Source organism: Hibiscus syriacus, unplaced genomic scaffold (assembly GCF_006381635.1).
Source record: "Hibiscus syriacus cultivar Baekdansim isolate YM2019G1 unplaced genomic scaffold, ASM638163v2 tig00116962_pilon, whole genome shotgun sequence".
Lineage (NCBI taxonomy): Eukaryota > Viridiplantae > Streptophyta > Magnoliopsida > Malvales > Malvaceae > Hibiscus > Hibiscus syriacus.
In genome coordinates this window covers 6300564-6323864 of record NW_024063488.1, presented here as the reverse complement: position 1 = coordinate 6323864, position 23301 = coordinate 6300564, and the positions used below count along the sequence as shown (strand labels likewise).

Genomic DNA, 23301 nt, shown 5'->3' with positions numbered 1-23301 from the left:
AAGCTTGATCTTCTGACTTATCCACACCTATGTGTAAGATACTTACACGCTAAGTCATAGACTTAGTGAGACATGTAAATATATAAAGTAAACTAACAAATGCATGAACATCTTATGTAATATACATTATACTTATATACCTATTGAACTCATCACTAACTTGTTTATCCTTACTTATTTCCTTATCATTAATTCAATTCCATCATATGAGCATATTTTGAACATAAACGTATAATATAACTTCAAAAAACAACAATACATGAATAATTACTATGATCATATCATACATAACCATATAACATCTCATATCACCATTACACATATGCACTTGTTACCATTATTATCATATGATCCTGACTTATCACTTATACATATCACATATCATACGTACAATTTCACGAGAAACACACGTATCATTATATCAAATTATGTTTTCTTTTCAAAGACCATGCACACTATTGAGAACTTAATGTATGTGAGTACATAGAGGTTGTGCACAATGCTGTCACCACAACTCATATAAATCCCACTAGGGGCGCGTAGAATTTGTCCCGTAGGACCATTGTGTCCCGGAGGACCACTATGTCCCGAAGGACCACTGATAATCGCTCGACTCTTGGCATGCCAACTATACCTATAGCTCTCATAACACATGACATGGGCATTACCTTTTATATCTTTTCACATATTCGCGTAGGCACATAGTTCATTTTCACATAACATATTTCCATGTAATTCACATTCACTTATCATATAGCTTTTCACTTTCACTTGTATTCCATTTCACATAGGTCATAGTCCTGATTCTTATCTCATAACACATGTTCTCATACAATCCATTCATTCAATTATCACATACATAATATATCATATGGCATTCTAATAGAAACACATATATTTTATTCTATATCTTATGATCATAATATTATCATAAATACATGCATTTACATAGTTAATGTGTAAAGATGCATTCAACAATTAGACATATGCATTTACTCATATACAATACATCTAACACCATATCACTACATGTTTATGCTTCAGTATTCATATCACATAATATCATAATTAGACTCATTGCAAGTCTTAATTACTTAACATAACATACACTTAATATCATGTACTCACATGGTCACAATGAACACTATCAAGTTCTTGTTCTTTCTTGCTAATCTTACTCTGAAGACCTATCCGAACTTTGCTTTCGATTGGTGTCTACACAATCATGTATTTATATTATCAGTATCCAATTGATATACAATAATCTATCACTTCTTAGACTGAAAGAAAGATTTATTCCATTTCCCATTTAAGTGCATCGGTACATTCTATAGTGTATCTATGCATCCCTTAGCATGTGCATCGATGCACTACCCATGCATCGATACACAAATCACTTTCGGTGTTTTAATCTTAAAGGGGTGCATCGATGCACTCCTTATGCATCGATTCACTAATTGCATTCGATGTTTATTTATTTGAGAGTGCATCGATACACATTGAAGATGCATCAATGCACACAACCCAGAAATTCTATTTTAAGCACGAAATTCACTCTCTTTTCATCTCAACTCTTCATCTTTTACCTCCTTTAATATTCCTAACTTTCATATACACACTTAAACTCATTTCTACTAAATAATCACTTCTTTAAACTCAATATCCTATCCTTTATATGGCATTCAAGAATCACACTCAATTTTCAACATGTTATAATTTTAATTCTAACACCTTATACTTCTTAATTCCACTAATGACAAGTCAAATTTGGTCTTGAAATCTAATTAATATCTTTCTATCAAAATTTCACTTATTCTCTTCTTTTCTTTAATTCCACCTAACTCTCTTATCCTTGAATTTTAAGGTAATTTAAGCTTTCCTTAAGCTTAAGTATAATCTAAAGAACAAAACCCAACTTAAATTTCAACTAATAAGAAATCTCACATTTGCCTTAGATCTTCACGTATGAAGAAAAGATAAGGAGAAGAGAACTCTGGTATCTTAGATTTGCTTCCCACCTTTCCACGTGGGTTAATATATAACCATAACATAATTTAATTATTTCCTTATAAATGACCATCTTATCCCTCTATTCCTCATTCCTTCCAATTCAATCCTGCACAGAAATTACAATTAAATCCCTAAACTTTTTACCTGTTTCAAAATTGAGCACCAAGTTTCCAAAATTTATATTTTAGTCATTGACCCGTTTGTTGGGATGTTACAAATCTCCCCTCCTTTTAAGAAAATTCGTCCTCAAATTTTCAGTGCTCACATTGATAAGAACATATATGCTAATGTTCTCATGTTACTTTATCTAATTTATCCCTTACACAATTGCAATTAATAATTTGCATTCAATTTCCAAATAACTCCATCTATTTCCATATTTTCTCTTCTTTGATTATGCACTTGCTTTTGACCGTTAAAGATCTATATCATGTCATTTATCATATAGACAATAACATCAGTTCTTATCACTCAAAATCATGAATCAATCAATAAATTTCCTCATACTCTATGCAATTTTCTTTGCTCAACTCAACATTTCAACTTCCTTTGTCTTGTAAACTAATCACCGATGTACACATTCTTAAACTCTTTCAAAACAATATCCAAGTTATTTGATCCATTTTAAAGACTTTTCTTCTTTAATTAACACAATTTCTAACAGAACTCTTAATCTATTCTTCCACCTTCATATCTTTCTTCATATCCTTCTTCAAATTCTTATTTAATTTTCCCAGTACCAGACTCTATTGTTTTAATGGGTATGAATTTTGTCAAATTTGATCATTTGACATGAAATACAACTAATTCAAACCGCGTCTGTAGTTGAAAATCATAATCTCTGTCTCTCTTCAATATTGTTGATTTCTGTGAGATACGAATTCTCTTAATCATTCTGAGATCTCTCTAGATCTTTAACATAATTCACCACTTCTTGAAAAGAACAATTTCAACACCAATAATATTCTTTTAGTCTAGGCACAAGCCCTTATACCTCACTTACATACATCATTTTCCTTAAACATACAAATCCTTATCTCCTTCACTACGTCACATTTACATAATCGGGATACACAACTATATCCATATCCGTTTCATATTTGGTTAACTTATCCTGACAATATCTTCAAATCTTTTAACTCCAATACATTTTCCATCACATAAACTTGTTAGTCAACACTAACTTTTTCCATATATAATGCAAACCCTTACCGTATCCATACTCTTGCTTAAACATAGTACTATCCTTTTGTCTCAAATTCATAAACTCTGTCTCCATATACCTTATACACTTGTCATTGATGCATTTATTCTTAAACTCTTATACAAATACTCACCACATCCTTTGATCTTTTTTAACATTCTTATGGTGACACTTGTTCACCATATTCTATCTTATCCATGTACTAACAAAACTAATCTATATCGCCTTTCTGATTCAAAACAATGAAGATCTTCTATCACTATTCTAATATGATTTCAATTTTCTGAAATCAACTTTTGATCTTGCAAGACACTTCCTGAGGTGTCATCTCTTCATCCTGCCTGGTCAGGACATGTGAATAGCTATCACAGTCAGGAATATCGCCTTTCATTATACTTCGAAATTATCATAATCATACTTCTATTATAACTTAGTAATATAATTTTATTAGCAAGACAACACTTTCCTTACACCATCAAATCATAAATTTTCACTCTATGTTGGCATGTACACATTTTAAAACTTTTTTACCTTCGTTTAAGCCTAGATTCGGCTAAACTTTAGCTCTGATACCATTAATTGTAACACCCCCAACTCGTATCCGACCCAGATACGAATCCGAGGTGTCACATTGACTAGTCAAAGCACATACTTTTATAAAATAAATCATAGAAAATTTAAAACTTCTATTCTATAAAGAAATTATTTTACATAAACATTTTAAAACCTTAACAGACTCCATCAGAGCGTACATATTTAATGACTTAGTTACATGCCAACATACTAAATTATATGACAAGACATACTTTACAAAATATTTCTGATCTGAACTTCGCGCGAAGATATGATACTTTACGAATCCGAAGCTTGATCTTCTGACTTATCCACACCTATGTGTAAGACACTTACACGCTAAGTCATAGACTTAGTGAGACATGTAAATACACAAAGTAAACTAACAAATGTATGAACATCTTATGTAATACACATTATACTTATATACCTATTGAACTCATCACTAACGTGTTTATCCTTACTTATTTCCTTATCATTAATTCAATTCCATCATATGAGCATATATTAAACATAAACATATAATATAACTTCAAAAAACAACAATACATGAATAATTACTATGATCATATCATACATAACCATATAACATCTCATAACACCATTACACATATGCATTTGTTACCATTATTATCATATGATCCTGACTTATCACTTATACATATCACATATCACACGTACAATTTCACGAGAAACACACGTATCATTATATCAAATTATTTTTTCTTTTCAAAGCCTATGCACACTATTGATAACTTAAGGTATGTGAGTACATAGAGGTTGTGCACAATGATGTCACCACAACTTGTATAAATCCCACTAGGGGCGCATAGAATTTGTCCCGTATGAACACTATGTCCCGAAGGACCACTGTGTCCTGAAGGACCACTATGTCTCGAAAGACCACTATGTCCCGAAAGACCACTATGTCCCGAAGGACCACTGATAATCCCTCGACTCTTGGTATGCCAACTATACCTATAGCTCTCATAACACATGACATGGCCATTACCTTTTATATCTTTTCACATATTCGCGTAGGCACATAGTTCACTTTCACATAGCATATTTCCATGTAATTCACATTCACTTATCACATAGCTTTTTACTTTTACTTGTATTCCTTTTCACATAGCTCATAGTCCTGATTCTTATTTCATAACACATGTTCTCATACAATCCCTTCATTCAATTATTACATACATAACATATCATATGACATTCTAATAGAAACACATATGAGTCATATTACTTTCACATATATTTTATCCTATATATTATGATCATATGACCTATTATCATAAATACATGCACTTAAATAGTTCATGTATAAAGATGCATTCAATAATTAGACATATGCATTTACTCATATACAATACATCTAACACCATATCATTACATGTTTATGCTTCAGTACTCATATCACATAATATCATAATTAGACTCATCGCAAATCTTAATTCCTTAACATAACATACACTTAATATCATGTACTCACCTGGTCACAATGGATACTATCAAGTTCTTGTTCTTTCTTGCTAATCTTACTCTGACGACCTATCCAAACTTTGCTTTCGATCGATGTCTACACAATCATGTATTTATACTATTAGTATCCAATTGATATACAATAATCTATCACTCCTTAGACTGAAAGAAAGATTTATTCCATTTCCCATTGAAGTACATCGGTACATTCTATAGTGTATCGATGCATCCCTTAGTATGTGCATTGATGCACTACCCATGGATCGATACACAAATCACTTTCGATGTTTTAATCTTAAGGGGGGGTGCATCGATGCACTCCTTATGCATCGATGTACTAATTGCATTCGATGTTTATTTATTTGAGAGTGCATCATTACACATTGAAGATGCATCGATGCACACAACCCAGAAATTCCATTTTAAGCACGAAATTCACTCTCTTTTCATCTCAAATCTTCATCTTTCACCTCCTTTAATATTCCTAACTTTCATACACACACATAAACTCATTTCTACTCAATAATCACTTCTTTAAACTCAACATCCTATCCTTTATAGGGCATTCAAGAATTACACTCAATTTTCAACATGTTATAATTTCAATTCTAACACCTTATACTTCTTAATTCTACTAATGACAAGTCAAATTTGGTCTTAAAATCTAATTAATATCTTTCTATCAAAATTTCACTTATTCTCTTCTTTTCTTTAATTCCACCTAACTCTCTTATTCTTGAATTTTAAGGTAATTTAAGCTTTCCTTAAGCTTAAGTATAATTTAAAGAACAAAACCCAACTTAAATTTCAACTAATAATCAATTAATAAGAAATCTCACCTTTGCCTTAGACCTTCACGTATGAAGAAAAGAGGAGGAGAAGAGAACTTTAAAAGTTTAGATTTGCTTCCCACTTTTCCACGTGGGTTAATATATAACCATAACATAATTTAATTATTTCCTTACAAATGACCATCTTATCCCTCTATTCCTCATTCCTTGCAATTCAATCTTGCACAGAAATTACAATTAAATCCCTAAACTTTTTACCTGTTTCGAAATTGAGCACCAAGTTTCCAAAATTTATATTTTAGTCATTAACCCGTTTGTTGGGATGTTACAGTAAAGATGTCATCCATCCGAATGGTCTTTGGCTTAGTAGTCGTGCAAGATTTGGAGATTGAACAACTCGATATCAAGACGTCGTTCCTACATGGCGATCTATAGGAAGAAATCTACATGGAGCAACCTAAGGGATTCAAAGTTCCAGGCAAAGAAAATCTAGTGTGTCGTCTGAATAAGAGTCTATACGGGTTTAAGCATGCACTAAGGCAATGGTACAAAAAGTTTGACTCTTTCATGGCAAAATATGATTTCAAAAAGACGGAAAGTGATCATTGTGTCTTCATGAAAAGGTATGCAAGTGGCGACTTTCTCATGTTCCTGCTATATGTTGACGATATGTTAATTATTGGACAAGATCGCATGAAGATAACTGCTTTAAAGAAAGAACTAAACAAGAGTTTCACCATGAAAGATTTGGGACCTACTAAACAAATCCTTAAGATGCGAATAACTCGTGATAGATTAAAGAGATTATTATGGCTATCCCAAGTGAGATACATTGAGAATGTATTGGTAATGTTCATCATGCACAAATCAAAGCCGATTAACACACCACTTGCTAGACACTTCAAGATGAGTTCGAAGAAGAGTCCCACAAGTAAGAACGAAATGGAGGAAATGAAAAAAATTCCATACTCATCTGTAGTATGCAGTCTCATGTATGCAATGATATGCACAAGACCATATATCGCCTATGCAGTTGGAGTCGTGAGTCGCTTCTTGGCCAACCCAGGGAATGAACATTGGGTCGCAGCCAAATAGATCCTCTGATATCTACGAGGAACTTCCAAAAGGTGTTTATGCTTTGGCAAAGGAAAACATGTGTTGGAAGGATACATAGATGCAAACTTGGTCGGTGAAATTAATTCAAAAAAATCAACATCGGGATACCTAACTACTTTTGCAGGGGGAGCTGTCTCATGGCAATCAAAGCTGCAAAAATGTGTTGCATTGTCCACTACTGAGGCAGAGTACATCGCAGCTACTGAAGCTTGCAAAGAGATGTTGTGGATGAAGAATCTGTTGCTGGAGTTGGGAATAGATCAAGAAATGTATGTCTTAAATTGCAACAATCAAAGTGCAATTTATCTGGCAAAGAATTCAACATTTTATTCTCGCACAAAGCACATAGACACTAGATATCATTAGATCCGAGAAGTTCTCGAAGAAAAGAAAATACATATTGACAAGGTTCACACAGATGAGAACTGGTAGACATGATGACCAATGTAATACCGACAAAGAAATTTAAAGTTTGTTGTCAAGGTGCCGGCTTGCTACTACCTCCCAATTAAGTCGAGAGGGGGAGATTTGTTGGATCTCTCTTTAATTGAAGAGGTTCTAGAAAATTCTAGAGCTTTCTAGAGAAGTGTAGAATTTTCTAGAACATTTCGGAGAACTCTAGAGAAGTGTAAAACTCTCTAGAAGATTGTGGAATCCTCTGGAATATTCTGGAGATGTGTGGAACCTTATGGAAGAGTATGTAAGAATATGGAATGGAGTGGAAGAGTGTAGAGTTTTTTAGAATGTGTGGAGCATTCTAGATAATTAATCTCCACCCTTGGATGTAATTAATCTCCACCATTCATTGTGGAGGTGGAGTAGTATAAATAGGAGTGAGAGACTTCATTCCTAACCATCCAAAATCCAAGAACACTAAGAGAATCCACTTCTTAGAGTGAGAAACTAGAGAGTTAGATAGCCTCTTTGAGAGATAAGAGAGATAGCTTGAGAAGTCTTTATCCTCAAGCTTGAGTGAGCCACCAAGTGTGAGTCAGATTTTGTGAACACATCATTGTAATTCTACTATTCTTTTCTATAGTGAAAGAATCTCCAAATTAAAAAATTATACTATTATGCTCTTTTTATTATTTTTAATCTCTAAGTGTCTATATTAACTTCACAAAATAAGAAAACCCATGATTCTAATCATTTATATGTGTGTATATACAACATGATAAATATTACGACTCCATTATAGCTTTTGCCAAATAATTATGACATTATCGAAGAAAATTTGAATCTTTCATTTACCGCTTTCAGTGTCGTAACTCAAAAATTATAGTCTACGATAGTCTATAGGTTCCTCTACTTTTAAATTTTAACCTGCACGAAACGACAAATAGAGAATAAATATGAAGAAAAAAAATGGAAATAGTTAAGAGCAGAAACTCGAAAGGCATACTAGCTTTTCAGGCTAAACTGGACGGTACTTACGTTGAACTTGAAACATAAGGACTCAAGACTAATCTCTCTTTTACGAAAAATATAACGTTCCCGCTTTTCCCTGGATCAAAAGCGAGATATTTTAAGGTAATGGCCTTTATCCTTTTCTTCTTTTAGTTTTTGGGTTAACTTAGTAACTGGATGATCTAATTTTTGCTTGTTTTCTGAGAAAATGTTTGTTCTGATTTGGTATCCAAATTAGAAGAAAAGAACCCCTTTCTAGAAACCCATAAAGAATATAATGATGGGGTCAAAACTCAAAAGGTTTTGTTTTTCTTATTCTGTTAATTGTTTTTTTTTTATTCATCTTATCAATCAAACAGAGGACTCAACATGAAACATTAAACTGTTTCCCCTTAAACACAAATAACAAGATTGGCTTTTGATTCTTCACAGAAGTCAATTAAAAGGTTTTGGAAAAATGGGTTGGCATCAGCTCCTATGGATTGGAAGACTGCTTGTACTTATGCAATTGATTCATGGGATGGTTGGTTGGGGAAAGGATGGTCATTATGCCGTTTTGCAAGATAGCTGAGGTTAGACTTCTGTTCTCTTTTTACTTTTTTAAATTTATTTTTGTGTATTATCTGGAACATTAGATTCTTGAGTAGTAAATGGACTCTCCAAATATTTTGAACCATAAGATCATATAGATCGGTTAAGGAAAACCAGTTCTTCGAACAGTCACGGTTGGTTGGTTCTTTTATTTGTTTTTGGTGTATGTGTTTAACTATTTTGTGCGTGTAACTAGCAATTCTACATGGATTCATTTCCTGAGAGTATGATATTTTGCATCAATTGGCTGTGAATCAGAATATGATGACAATTTCATCTAATTATGCTCTTCTTGATCCTTCAGGGATATCTTACTAAAGATGCTCTGGCTACAGTAAGGGAATTGTTCCCTGATTTGGCTGGAGGTGAGCTTGCATCTGTATGCTCCTGGGCTGATGGCATAAAGTGGTACTATAAATGGCACTGGACTAGCCGACTAGTCCCTTACACTATGTTGACACCCCAGATTTCTTGTGTAACTATAAATACTGCCGTAAGTTTAGTGTCTTTTTATTTTCATGTTTTGGTTCTGGTAATGTAAATGTTGCTTTGTAGTTGATTCTCTTAACATTTCTGCTCACGGATACTTATGTCTTAGAGGAGACTGCCATGATTCTTATGGACATAAAAATAGTTGCGTAACCGGAGCCATTTTCAACTATACAAAGCAAATTTTTTCAGCATATAAGGGATATAGTCCTCAGTTGAATTGTAAGTTTGTTCTTACTCATAGTTGCCACTTACACAGGCTATGGCATTATATTTTTAACCCTTGTATGGTGATTCGTCTTCTGTTGGTAACAGACAACTTGACAGAGGCGTTTATGTTCATAGTTCATTATATTCGGATGTCCATCAGGTTTGTGCCCTTCTTCTGGTACCTCTCAACTTAAGGGTATTCCTAAAGATGCAATGTTACAAACTGTGCGGTTATATTGGAATTGGATGAATGGCTGACTTGATCTGAGGAACATGGTTTATGATCATTTGTTAACTCAGAAAAAAATAATCTTAAGTCTGTATTACTTTGCCGACTAGTTTAAAAGAAGTGAAAGAAGAAATGGAAAAAAGTTTGGTGTAAACCTACTTCATTTACCATGATTTATTTAGAAGACTTGGTAGTGCAGTGCAGATTTCTCAAACAAGGGTTTTACTTGTTTAATAGGATTGATGGTTGTTAAAGACAATCGTTGAATGCTACAGCTTAATGCTTAAAGTCCGTTGTTCTAGAATGATATATTGTAGTTTTAAATGATATACTTTTTTGAAGGTGCAAAGAAAATTTTCTGTAATTCTGGTTCTGTCATGTACTTTGTTTTACGATCTTCTTTTAGCAATTTTTGACTGGAAACCACAATTGTATAGAAAATCCTGACCCATCTGGAATGTGTTGCTTATATCCATTTACCCTTTTATCCTTTTTTAAACCGGTTAGCTTCTCACTTTGATGCGGAAATATGAAAGAAAATTTGTTACCTATTTTTTTGTTGAAAAAGAGGGTGTACACTCAGCGCACTAACATTTTCTTTTCTGATTACAGCCATTACATGTTGGCTTCTTAGGAGATTTAGGTGGGAATACAATTACAGTCCACTGGTACCGTAGGAAGACAAACCTACACCATGTGAGCTCTTCTCTGTCCATTTTAGGTTTATCTCCGTCCAGCATTCATTTTTCGTTTACCCTGTGATAAGTGCCAAATGATGATGTTAAAGCAAATTAAATTTGCACTAATATGTTACTCTCATTATGCTACCTTCCGCTTTATTATGATGGGAAGGGGCACATGAGTTACATTTCAAAGCAATAATAGCTGGTTAGCAGGCATTGAAGTTGGCCGTTAAGCAACAAGCAGCAATTGATTCAACCCGTCACTGTCATTTCTGCTTGTATAAAAAGAAAAGAAAAGAAATGAAGGTGCTTGAGGTGCGAGTGTGACTCATTTGAGGCAAATGTGTACTTCAGTCGGGAAAACCATTTCCTTGCACTTCCTTGACTGATGTTAGATCCAGTGATAACTCTTCTTTCTGGCCCGACTTGACAACTTGTTTGTCAGAATGTTTGGATGGAGATCTCCCCCTCTTAACAAATTTTCCAAAAAAGTGATTCATGCTAAAAGTACTGATAAAATAATGCATGAGAAAGTGGGTATTTGTGGTTGGAGCCAATTTGTTCCATCTGTATGCAGTTTAATCCAGTACTGTCATTGTTACAGGTCTGGGATACCATGATTATTGAGTCTGCTTTGAAGACATTCTATCATTCAGATCTTGAAGTAATGATTCAAGCCATCCAGAGGAATATTACTGTAAGCTTTTTTATTTCCTTCATATTTACTTGTGCATGTAGCTACTACAGATAACAGATGAGCGCTATTAAAGGTGTAAAATATTGAAGTAAACTGCACAGACCGTATATGTTTTATGTTCACGTCCTTTGAATATCTTGAATCATTCAGTATTTTTTATTCAATTGGTAACTGCTGGCAAAGCACTGAAGTTTAATTTGGACTTTTGGTGGTTAAGAATTTCTCCGGTCCCCCCCCCCCTTTTTTTTGTTATTTTTGGGCCTTTCTTTCCCTTCTTGCCTTGGGGTTTAGACCTGTATTCATGTTTAAGACGGCACATTCAATTGCCAAAGTGTGACACTGTTGTTGTGTTTCTTTTTCATATAGGATGCTTGGTCCAACGATATATCGTCATGGGAGAATTGTGGACATAATCAAACTGTTTGTCCTAACCTGTAAGTACATGTCACACATCTTATTCTTTCAACTCGTTCTGATGCATATGCTGGACTGCTTCAACTGTATTTACTATGATGTAAATTGTCAAAACACATTAAAAGAAATTCACCTGGAAATATGTAGATATGCATGCTCCAAGCATACAAATACGTTTTTAATTTAATTTTGAGTTACTTTAAGTAGAAAAAGAGGTAAAAATGTTTTGTTTTACAAGGAACCGCCATCACTTTAAGTAGCAAAACAGGTATGCTTCCGAAAGTGTTAGGTTGGCTTGCAAGTTTGCATACAGGAATGCCACTCCGGGAAGTACATTAGAAGGTATTTTCTTCTTCTGTCACTTTCTTTTTCTTATTTGATAATCGGAAGATGCTTCTCTATGGAACATATGTTTGCTCCGCTGTTGAGTTAAATCAAAGTAACAACTTGTTGGGGAGAGATGGCAAAATTAATGCTACTATGTCTATCAACTGGCTTAAACATTTTGATTATTGGTCTTTTCACCTGTCTCTATAAGTTCCTGTATTAGGTGGTTTACATGAACATCGGATTGCTGCTAACCATTGAAGAAATCAATGAACTCTATTATCCTTCTCTTCTATCGTCCCTTTTGAATGCTATTTTTTCTTACACATGGTTCGCTCAGTATGGCTTGGATAATGGATACGGACATGCTAAAATGCTCAGATAATGTTATTTAGTACATGATTGCCATCTTCTCGATGAGGAGCAGATAAATTATCTTATTTGAACATGTCTCATCTTTCTTTTAACACATTCTTATTTTGTTCCATAGACGAGTATTTCCTTTCTCGGTTGCCTATTGTGGAGAAGAGGCTTGCTCAAGGTGGGATTCGCCTTGCCGCTGTGCTTAATCGTCTATTTAATTCCGAAGTGAAAATTGCTCGAGCATGAAGATGTGCATTTGTAAATGAAGTTGGAGGCACTCTAGTATATCCCTTTGTCAACTCTTTCAAGAAAAGATGAACTTTAGGTTTATCTCCACTTTGATTGTTAAAATAGTGATACGTCAAAGACTGGAATAACGAACTTAGACTGAATGATTTGCTGTTTTCAGATTGTGTATATCTCCCATATACCTAAGTTAACCCTTGTTGGAAATCACAATATAAGTTCCAAATTCAAGCTTTCCAAATGGTCTGTATTCCGTTTCTGAATGTTAACATAATTAAAATCTTAAAGGATTGTTAATGAATACTCAACGGCTTCTAAGAAGAAATAAGCATTGGCAAGAAGTCACTGCCTAATTCATTGGGCTCTTTTATATCCCCAGGCTGCAGAAGCTGTTGAAAATTTGCTACCTCACTACCCAATGGCCCCGTTTTGACCCACTGTGTTTGGCCTGGTCAAACCCAGCATGGTACAGGTATCAATGGTCAATGATCAGCAGAAAATGAAATTTTTATGTTCCAGGAGGATAAAAATTACTCCACAAATTATGTATTTTCACTTTACCAGCTGGGGGGCCGGCCTGGCTACGCCTCTGTGAACCGAATAATTCCCCAAAAAAAACCAACTTGAGATTGATTTCTGTTCGGATTATCCCACAACAAAATAAAAGAAGAAAGAAGATGGAGAAGAGTTTCATAAGATTCATATTAATTTGTCTTTTTAAACTTGAAAAACGACCTTCTTCAATCAAGAATCAAGATTAGGTAGTGGGAAATGGTAATCGATCAGACGATAAAACTGAAATTAATAAGGAAAAGCCAGAACGAAATTTCATTCATTGACTTCTGGAAGCTATTAATATAAGCTTTGTACAAAACTGATATGAACAACAAAAAAGCAGGCTCACATCATTCCTAGGACCCTCCCACTTCTTTTAAACTTTTTTGGGGAGAAATTTAACAAACTTGCGACTACTTGGAGAAAAAATAGAAGCAACAGAATAGGCAATCCCCAGCAATATTGCAACTTTTACTTGACCCCTTCTTGGGATCGGACGTCCGGCAATCCTCCGTGAAATTTTCCCACCGTTGATCATTTCCCTCCTTACACCTGCCATTTCTTCTTAGGTTCTTTAAACTTTTTTGGGGAGAAATTTAACAACCTTGCGACTACTTAGAGAAAAAAATAGAAGCAACAGAATGGGCAATCCCCAGCAATATAGCAACTTTTACTTGACCCCTCCTTGGGATCGGACGTCCGGCAATCCTCCGTGAAATTTTCCCACCGTTGATCATTTCCCTCCTTACACCTGCCATTTCTTCTTAGGTTCTTTTGCAAAGATCCAAAGGTTTAAGAGATTAGACAATGAAAAAGAAACAGAACTTGGATTAGAGTTTTTATGCTTTGGATTTTGGAACTTGAGCTAGTTGTGCGATTCGCCGTCCCACGTTGTCCCTTGCAATATATAAGGAGTGAAACAAATGATTGCCCTTTGTTTTTGCCTAATATTACAGTCATGTCCTCAGTTTTGACCATGACTTGACGATATCGTTATTTCATCTTTAGGGACTGGCTGCTGTCTGCTACATTCCCCCAATCACGTTCTGGAGTTTATTTATTTATTTTCTTTGACAAAAAAAATCATTTTTGTAGGATTTACAATAGTTCTTTGAGTGAACGTCAAGTATGTAACCTATTCAGCCATATGTGCATGGTTGAATATTTCAATGCTAAGATGATGATTAAGTTGAAATATTAATATGCAGACAGTTAGAATGAGTTCCCTCAGCAAATTTAAACTTTGTTTTTCAGTAAAGATGAATCTAATAACTCCAATTTTTTTGTTTAATGTGTTTAATAATAATTTTTAATTAATTTTAATATTTGTAAAATTAATTTATTAATTTTAAAAAATTAAATTAAATATTTAAGATATCTTCAGTAACTTTAAAACTAAATAATTTAACTCTTTCCATCTCCTACGGCTTCGTCTCTGATATCGAGTGAAGAAGTATGAGCATTGAATTCTTCAGTTGAAAATTTCAATTTTGTTTTCCTTTTTGGGGTTTGAAATTTTCAATTTTAGATAGTAAAGATGAGTTGGTCATCCAGACAGGGCGACACGAAAGATGCTAATCCCTTAAAAACAAAGAGAAAGTAAGGATTTTAAGCATGTTAATTATTGATGTCATGTGTGCATTAAAATCACGTGCTCCATTGGGGATGCATCAATGCATCCACTTTTCTTCCATCAACCAAAAGAGAGGGGAGCAAAATTAATGTTGATGCATGCATCCAAATCCAGAAGTCGCAACGGTGGCTTCTGTCTCCCTGTCAGTCACTTCCATCTACAAGCTTTATAATTGGAGCCCCACCTCAACCTTATCATCTTCTTTAATGTTACGGCAGATTGTGTTGGCTGGAAAAAAAGGTGTAATATTTTTTTCTTTGGGGTTGGTGGGGAGTCACCATCTAATCTCAAGATTCAAGCAATGTGGAAGTTAATTTATTCAATGAATCGTTTGGTTAAAGGCAACTTTCTTCTTCTTTTTCTCTGTCAAGTGGAGGAATTGAACAGCTACTTTGTTGATTACTTTAATTACTAGTTCTTTCTAGTAATTAAGCAGCTGATTTTATTAATTCGTAGCGGCTATTAAATAAGTTCTTTCATTGATAATCAAAACATTTCAATGTACGAAGACTACAATATAGGCGCATACATGAAAATAACTAAAAAAAGGAGTTTGTATACAAATCGAAGTTGGGGTTTGGATTGCCAAAATCTGGTGTTTTTAGTTCACGTAGAGGATGAGCCACATCGGCTACTGCTGCGAGAGAAGATAGAAGCAAAATAATGTGCGACCCAGCGCTATAGCTATCTTTACTTGACCTCTCCTGGGAATCCGACGGCCAATACTTCTCCCACCGTTGATCGTTGCCCTCCTTGTGCCACCCATATCTTCCGGTGTTTACTGATATAACGTTGCAATTGTTAAGCAAGCAGTGAAAAGTAGTGATTTTGACTGAGTTTTAATTAGAAGACACTAAAGTGTCGCTTTATATGTTATGCAGAGGCGGCTAGGGAGAGTTCGTTTAGATAAAGGGCTGCAATATATTGGTGAATGGGAATCGAATGAAGAAAATGCTTGAAGTTGAAATTTGACATGATGAACCGGCGGCTGATTAGAAAGTGATTCCTTTGATTACAACATGGCTGACAAAATATGTGAGCCAAGCGAGTGGCTGAGCAGAGATGAAAAGAAAAGATGCATTGAACCAAGACTTGTGTTGTTTTTGTATTATATAATTGAGAATTGGATTTGGTTGATACTGATTAACCGCTGACGCCGGATGTCATCTCCTTTGTAAGACGTCATTGATTCAACGTATAGGCAAATAAAATCTCACTTTTTTTTTCGTTGAAAAAAAAAATCGAAATGCGTTGAACAATGAAATTTGACATTGTGAACCAGCGACTGACCATAAAGTGACTCCTTTGTTTATCGATAAAAAGACAAAGGCACGTTGAACCATGATTTATATTACTTTAGGGCGTTACTGGTTAACTGCTATTTCCAGAATGCCTCTGTGTAAACTCGCTAAGAAGCAATTTTCCCCTCATTACATGTCCATCACTGCAGTTTTGGCTATCATCCCAGTGTCCACGCCTGTTTCAATCATTAGTCCATGCACTTGCTTTCCATGTTTCATGCCCGGTAAAGCAGAAGAGGCAGTCAAAACCGGTGTAAAAGTATAAGCGTTAAGGTCACAGCAAGAAAAATGCATGCGATAAAAGAGAGCCCATGTTTCTTGAACGTTGACACTGCGGGCGTGGGCATATCGGTGTTAAGCTTTACATATTTATCGTATTCATATTCTTTTGTTATTGGTGTTGTTAATGTGATAAATTGGTGTCCCAAATTCAATAATCTATTTTAAAAACATATTTATCGTGTTCATATTCTTTTGTTATCGGGGTTGTTAATGTTAAACATTTTTTTGACCAGTAATGTTAAACATCTATAAACATGCAAAATGGTATTTTTCAAGCACTGGTAACCGTTTCTCATTCCATCAGCATCATTTCCTCCTTTTTAGGTTCAAACTAACATTGTTCCAAGTTGTTCTAATCAAATGGCTAAATCCTTGTTTCAAAGACCATTATTAAACCATCAAGTTTTTTTCTTTTAAGATGAGCCATGTTTGTCACTGAATTCATGGAAGACCCTCCACTCATCTCTCACCAATTCTCTCTTTTCCCTCCATAAATCATCCCACCACTTAACCATTAAAATAGTAAAGTCCTTCAGAATAACACCCTCTCCTCTCTTCTCCATACTCAGAAAAAAACGACACCTCAAAGTCCAGTCCCCCCACCCCCAAAAGAGAAGAACAACTGAAAGATGAACCTCAAAAACACCTTCGGCTTGGCTGTTCTGTTAACTACAGCTTATTTATGTGCCGCAGCTAGGCCTGACGCATTCGCACCAGCCGTATCATCCAGGGATAGTAACGATGCAGGTGACGCGTTCATTGATCCAGGAACTAAGTTTGGCAGTGATGGTGGAGACAAGGAGTTAGGTACGACAAAGTCAGAAAAAGAGTTGGAAGATGACATTGCCGGAGATGACGACCTAAATTGGTTCGGAGGTCCTACAGAAGATGACTTTGGATCTTTGGCCGGAGGTCCTATCGGAGAGGACTCAGATGACAGCGCTAATTCGATTGTTTGTGATGAGCCAGGCCCTTGTTATAAGAAGAAGCTTACCTGCCCTGCTAAGTGCTATGGCTCTGTTAACAAGTCAGGGTCAGGTTTCTCTGCCAGTGCGGGTGCTGGTGGCTGCTCCATGGATTGTAAGACATGCACGGCTACCTGTTAGGAGGGTAATGGAAAATATATAAGTATTAATTTGTTTGTTTTTTCTGAAAAAAGAAAAAGAAAAGTTTTATCGCTCTCATAGTCTTATTCGATTTAATGTCGCTTTTGATGTCGCAGACAAAAAACATTCTTAATTCAGAAAGCAATTTACATTGATCTCCTTCTTTCTCTGCATGAGTAAAAGACTCAGGTTGATTCAGAAGTAAAAATAAAGAGAATACAAAATCATTCTTGACTTTATCTGAAGCTTGAAGCTTAATTTCTTGCTATTTATGGTTGCAATAATAATTTTGGTCCCGAGGGAAACATCCAGCTATACAGTTTTGGTGTGCTGGGACTTGGATTCCTTATGAACCCACTTCACTTTTCATTTTGATGGTAAGTGGACAATGACCTCTAAATTTTCCAACCTGCCCCAAACTCACATCACCAGGTCCACCTCCATCATTGTCTACCTTCAGTTTTTTCATATTAGGTGGAGCCCTAACATCAACTAACAATAACTCCAGCGTTTTATATTAAAATGTTAACTTTTTCAAACATATAGGAATTAAATTATTCTTTTTACAATAGAGACACTAAAATGTGTTTTTAGTTATAGTACATAATTGTAATGGACTTTATCCAAACTATATATTATCAGTTCATACATGAAAATATCTTTTATACAAGGTGTCTGCTTATCATACTCCACACTTGATTAAAAAACTTTACAGAAAATAGCATCGGAAAACAAGTTACAAAGATATGTGCAACAAAAGCAAGGATATATACATATAACAAGCTCAATTCTATCCTTCAATGGCAAAGCGTGCATATAACCAGAAGCAACACGAGGTTACTGATATCTCATTGCTGCCAAGTCTGTGGATGTTGTTAGATGGCAGCCCTCATAACACCTCTTGCAGCTTCACGTTTCAGCTCAGCAGCTTTACCGCTCCCACGGAAATACATGTATACTTGCTGTAACGTCAACAGCCAACAAAGTTAGAAATACCATACATCATGTGGGTGAGGACATTGGGTTGAATCATGTTGGGAACAGAACAAACCTGGATAACCCAGATGCTTACAACTGATTCAAGACAGAATAATCCGAAACCAATGAAGTAGAAGATCTACACAAACAAAAGAAATTTCATAAAAATGGGACTTCAACTGCAATCACAATGTTCTCAAGCCTTCAGCAGTACAAGCAACATTCCTTTGTTCCCATCTATGTCCCACTCAATTATCCGCATATAATAAATCCATGCTACACGTTAAGCATAGGTTAAGAAAATGTTCAACTGTTTTAATGAACTAACTTGATTGTGGGTATAAATTTTTTCTCAGGTTTAAGCATATACTTACCCCGACCAAAGCATGGCTAATAAGATCAACTGCAGGTAGGATTCCACTGTATGAGGCCAAAAACAAAATGACCATTAGTAAGATTGTAAGATATAGACAGAAAAAATTGAATTTACATTCCACCAACATAAGGGACAATCCATTATCTCATACTTGAAATAAAAGAATCCCACAATAAGAAAATGATAGGTTTTGGAGGATAAGCACATTATGACAACTCTGATGTTCAGATGTAGTTGCAAATATAAGATAGATGCAAGTCCCATCAGTATAACCCATATATGGATTCCTAAAGATAAGCTAAAATAGTTAGGGGTCTTACGTGAGTGATTTCCCTCTAAAAACTACCGGGGGTGCTACAGCGGCAAAGATGCAAAAGCCAATGTGAAGCTATAAACAGGAAAGATAGAATACGAGGATCAGTGTATAATTTCCAGAATAAAAGATCTATCAGGCGGTACATGAGATATTACCAAATAAAACATGAAGAACCATCCAAACTTCAAAGCACTCTCATTCCTGCATGATAATCATAAGGTGAGAAAAAATATATCAAATTAAATGGCTGATAAGCAAGTGTAAAAATCATGAAAAGCTGGGTCTAAGAAACCAGCAATAGAAGTTAGCATTGGAGCAAAGCCAACATTGAAAAAAAGAGAATGAAAAAATGAAATCTATATTAATAAAAAACATGTAATATATTAAGTACCTAAAAGCACGATACAGTGGGCGATACCACAATACATAGGCTCCTGGTACTCCTGCTACGAAGTAAATGATCGACAACAACCAGATCCTAGCACCTAAACAATAATAAGGAAAACTATACATAATCAAAGTTATGTTAAGAAGAAAAACAAGATATATGGAAGTATACATCTAAACTAACCTTCCCCTTTGATCCACGCTGTAGTAACAGCTATGATGTTCCATAGAAGACAGAGAACCAATCCTGCATAGAATCACCATCAATCACCCAATTGTCTGCCAGCTCTTGGCTTTAAAACAAAGCCATTTTCAACTAAAGAGTTAACAAAATAAAAGCATGGTACAAATAATTACCCAATGCAATCTAGCCAAGAGCCAACAGTATAAAAGTGTGGCACAAATGATTACCCGATGTAATATAGCATGGTACAAATAAAGCATGATACCTAGATGTACCGTGAAAACGTCAAAAAATCTTACATACCTAAGAATGTCGAAAATGCAACATACTGCAATCTTTGTAGATGAATTGGAATTTCATTGGCAATATCATGATGAATGATTGGAAAAAATGGTGGCCAATTTTTCTCTTCCACAACAATTCCAGCTGCAAAGCAGAGAAGTCAAATTGTAGTTCATGATAGAAATGTAGTTTTGACCATAAAAGGAAATAAAATCAGCTAAAATATTTTGCAAAAAGAATAATCTAGACAAATACTTAAGCTGAGAACAAAACCAAATATGATCAGTGTGACTAGTTAACTAAAGGAAAATGAAAGGTACCTCTTGCCACTGCTTCTTCTTTCCGCCTCACTTCCTGCATGAAGTAAGCTAACTAGTGAAAACTGAAGGGATGCTATGATATAAGAGCTACCAAAGAGCAGTAACATTATTCCATTTATTTGTGAAATAAACGTGCAAGAATGAGAATTTTCGGCTTATCATCCAAATAACTTAATAGTATTTTATAATACTGGGATTATTGAGATATATTTGAGCTTTCGTTACATAAGATTCTAAATATGTTGATATGCCTTTGGAAGAGAACTGTGAGAACAAAAGTAAATCTATGATTTTGTAGAACACAAATGAATTTGAAGTTGAAAAATGTATTGTATAATATACTTGTTCACGCCTTCTCAGTTCAGCTTCCTTAGCCTGGAGTTCCTTCTCTTTCTTCTTTAAATCCTACATTTAAACAGTAAAGCAGGAAAAGTGAGATTCAAGGCTTAATCGAAGTATATAAATGAAATTTAGAGACATATCTCTACCAACCTGATTACGTGATCCTCGTGAAGCTGTATCAAGAGGAATATCAATTGTTGGCTCTCGGTCATAACTGAAACCGGCGGGTTCTGGAGGTAGCGGTGAAAGTGAGGCAGGTGGAACACTCGGAGTACGCTGAAAATTTATTGACAATATGCATTCAAGAAGCAAGTAATATAAGCAACTATTCCAGCATATAGTTATTCAGAAGCAACATTAAAAAACAATGCTAGAGATGACCAAATCACAAAAAATATTGCAAGAAGCCTATATTTTCAGGATTAAATCATCCTAAACCTTAGTCAAATGAAAGTTCACTCTTAAACCTATCAGTATATATTGAGAATTCAGGCCCAAGGTTATAACTACCAATTTTACATTCACTAATAGACATGGAATTTCAGCATCCCAGGGATTTACAAGGGTAGTTTAGCAAGTATCACCTCAAGCTATGGTTTTACATTGAATTGGTATCTACATCTAAGAGAAACAGCCTAGCCTTCCAAAACATAGGCACTGTCTAGTTTCCACAGAAACCAAAGGATGAAAACAACCAAAGCCATATGAAAAATTCCACACCTTTCACCCGTTACCTAATGAGACATATGTACTATAACTGCACTCATTCTCACTGCAACAATAAGTTTTAAATTAAATGTTCACTTGAAACTTTATAACAAGCATTCAGTTTACCGATGAAAATAGACCTCCGCCAAATTTAGACTGGCCAGGTGCCTTCCCTTTCGCTGCTGTATCCTGGTAGAAATTATTAAAAAAATGAATCATATTAAACTAGAAGCTGGTTAGCATCTACACACAAACTATTGACAGATAAATTGAGTTATAAAGTATGGTAATTTGACATAATCTCCATTTCATGGACAAAGGTTTATCTAAGTGCAAAAAATGAAAACCATAAGAATTCCCCTTCTGCTTATAGCAGGAATGTACAGAATATATGGATTAAAAGATACTAACATCACAACTAGATTAGCGAGAGAGTTGATGCTAAAGAAAAGAAATATTTCCTCTCTGAGTAGCATAGATATATGATTAAATAAAACATGAACAAAACGTTATTGGTATCACTTTTCTCAGAATTAATCATATAATAGTACAAAATGATCTTTAGCACCGGGAAAATGGTTTTTTTCCTTCTTTTTAACAATTTGATGATAAATTCAGTAATTGAACAAGCTTAAATGAACTTCTTACTGTATTAACTGGTATTCATAAAAAATAAACACGAAGTTACTTCAATGGTCATGTAAACTGCAACAACCAAGTAAAAGTTTTTCAAGAACCGAATTCAACCAAAATTTCAGATGAAAGCCAAAATCTCCAGAAAATATATAAGTCAACAAATAGTCTACCACTAGACCTTTAAGAAAAGCCCTAATCTTTTTTGTAAAAAAAAAAATCTACAACAAAAAACCAAACAGCGCTGCCACAATTGAACTTCAAAATTCAACACTCATTCAAACATCACCAAATAAAAAAAATACTGACAGCGAAAGGATTAACTTCTTCTTCTTCTTCGTCGAAAGGATTTTTATCGTAACGACCAGCCATCGGCGTAAGGTTTTTATCTGCAAAAACTTGCTTTTAGAGCAAAAGAATACATATAATATAGATATTATGAGGAAGATTGAGCTACGATTAAAAAATATGTCTTTTGAAAAAGCGAATTGAAACAATTAGGTTATGATTTTTTTTGAACAAATTATTTGGCTGTTTTGCCAAAGGGAGGTGAATTCTGTAGAGAGAAACCTACTTTTGCTGTTGAAGAGGAAGTTGAACTTTTCGACTTTGCCTTAACAATCAGCTTGTACAAATTTGTAGAACTTCGCCATTAAATAAATAAATGCGGGAAAATAAGTAGAATAATTAGTTGGTATCTTATATGATAATAATATTTAAAAGATAGATTTATTTAGACATATAACTAAAATTTTGTATGTTGAATAAAACAGGCTAATTGTCATTGAAGAATGAAGAAGAATACAATGCTGTTTTTAATTATTAGATTGCACTGCAAACCAACAAAGACAAGAAATGTTAGTCTAATAACACTAACTTAAAATGATATTTGTAAAATAACATAATTAATGTATTATTTTTAAAATAATTAAAGATTCATGGCATAACAATTAAACAATTTCTTAATTGATTTCTAGACATTTGTTATAGCAACAAATATTACAATACTAGGAGTAAGAAAGCTTTGAACATAGTGGGGTCGTTGACTGAAATATTGAAA

At 34.5% G+C, this 23301-nt stretch overlaps 2 protein-coding genes, 1 long non-coding RNA gene and 1 pseudogene across 6 annotated transcripts; 2 read left to right on the top strand and 2 right to left on the bottom strand.

Moving 5' to 3' along the window:
• The first annotated feature begins 8883 nt into the window (after positions 1-8883).
• Positions 8884-13005, top strand: LOC120190237 (annotated as a pseudogene).
• Positions 13006-13639: 634 nt separating this feature from the next.
• On the bottom strand, positions 13640-14169 carry LOC120190109. Its single transcript, XR_005522595.1, has 2 exons — positions 13998-14169; positions 13640-13799 (listed from the first exon to the last, which is right to left on the bottom strand). It is a non-coding gene; the product is annotated as an uncharacterized LOC120190109 (long non-coding RNA).
• Positions 14170-17219: 3050 nt separating this feature from the next.
• On the top strand, positions 17220-17728 carry LOC120190299. The gene has a single exon (XM_039193393.1). The coding sequence runs from the start codon at positions 17239-17241 to the stop codon at positions 17713-17715; it is 477 nt and encodes a 158-aa protein (XP_039049324.1). The 5' UTR covers positions 17220-17238; the 3' UTR covers positions 17716-17728.
• A 609-nt stretch (positions 17729-18337) lies between these two features.
• LOC120190750 (secretory carrier-associated membrane protein 3-like) lies at positions 18338-22901 on the bottom strand. 4 transcript variants are annotated; one of them, XM_039193790.1, is made up of 14 exons: positions 22816-22901; positions 22551-22630; positions 21735-21797; positions 21051-21176; positions 20901-20963; positions 20559-20592; positions 20260-20382; positions 19957-20019; positions 19777-19870; positions 19541-19586; positions 19390-19457; positions 19068-19113; positions 18767-18832; positions 18338-18677 (listed from the first exon to the last, which is right to left on the bottom strand). In XM_039193790.1, exons 2-14 carry the CDS (start codon positions 22611-22613, stop codon positions 18591-18593), a joined length of 942 nt encoding a protein of 313 aa, XP_039049721.1. In that variant the 5' UTR covers positions 22614-22630; positions 22816-22901; the 3' UTR covers positions 18338-18590. The 4 variants fall into 4 exon arrangements, with proteins under 4 accessions (XP_039049721.1, XP_039049722.1, XP_039049723.1 ...); XM_039193791.1 differs by having other exon boundaries at positions 22812-22830; XM_039193792.1 differs by lacking the exon at positions 22816-22901 and having other exon boundaries at positions 20901-20954; positions 22551-22699.
• Positions 22902-23301: the final 400 nt, after the last annotated feature.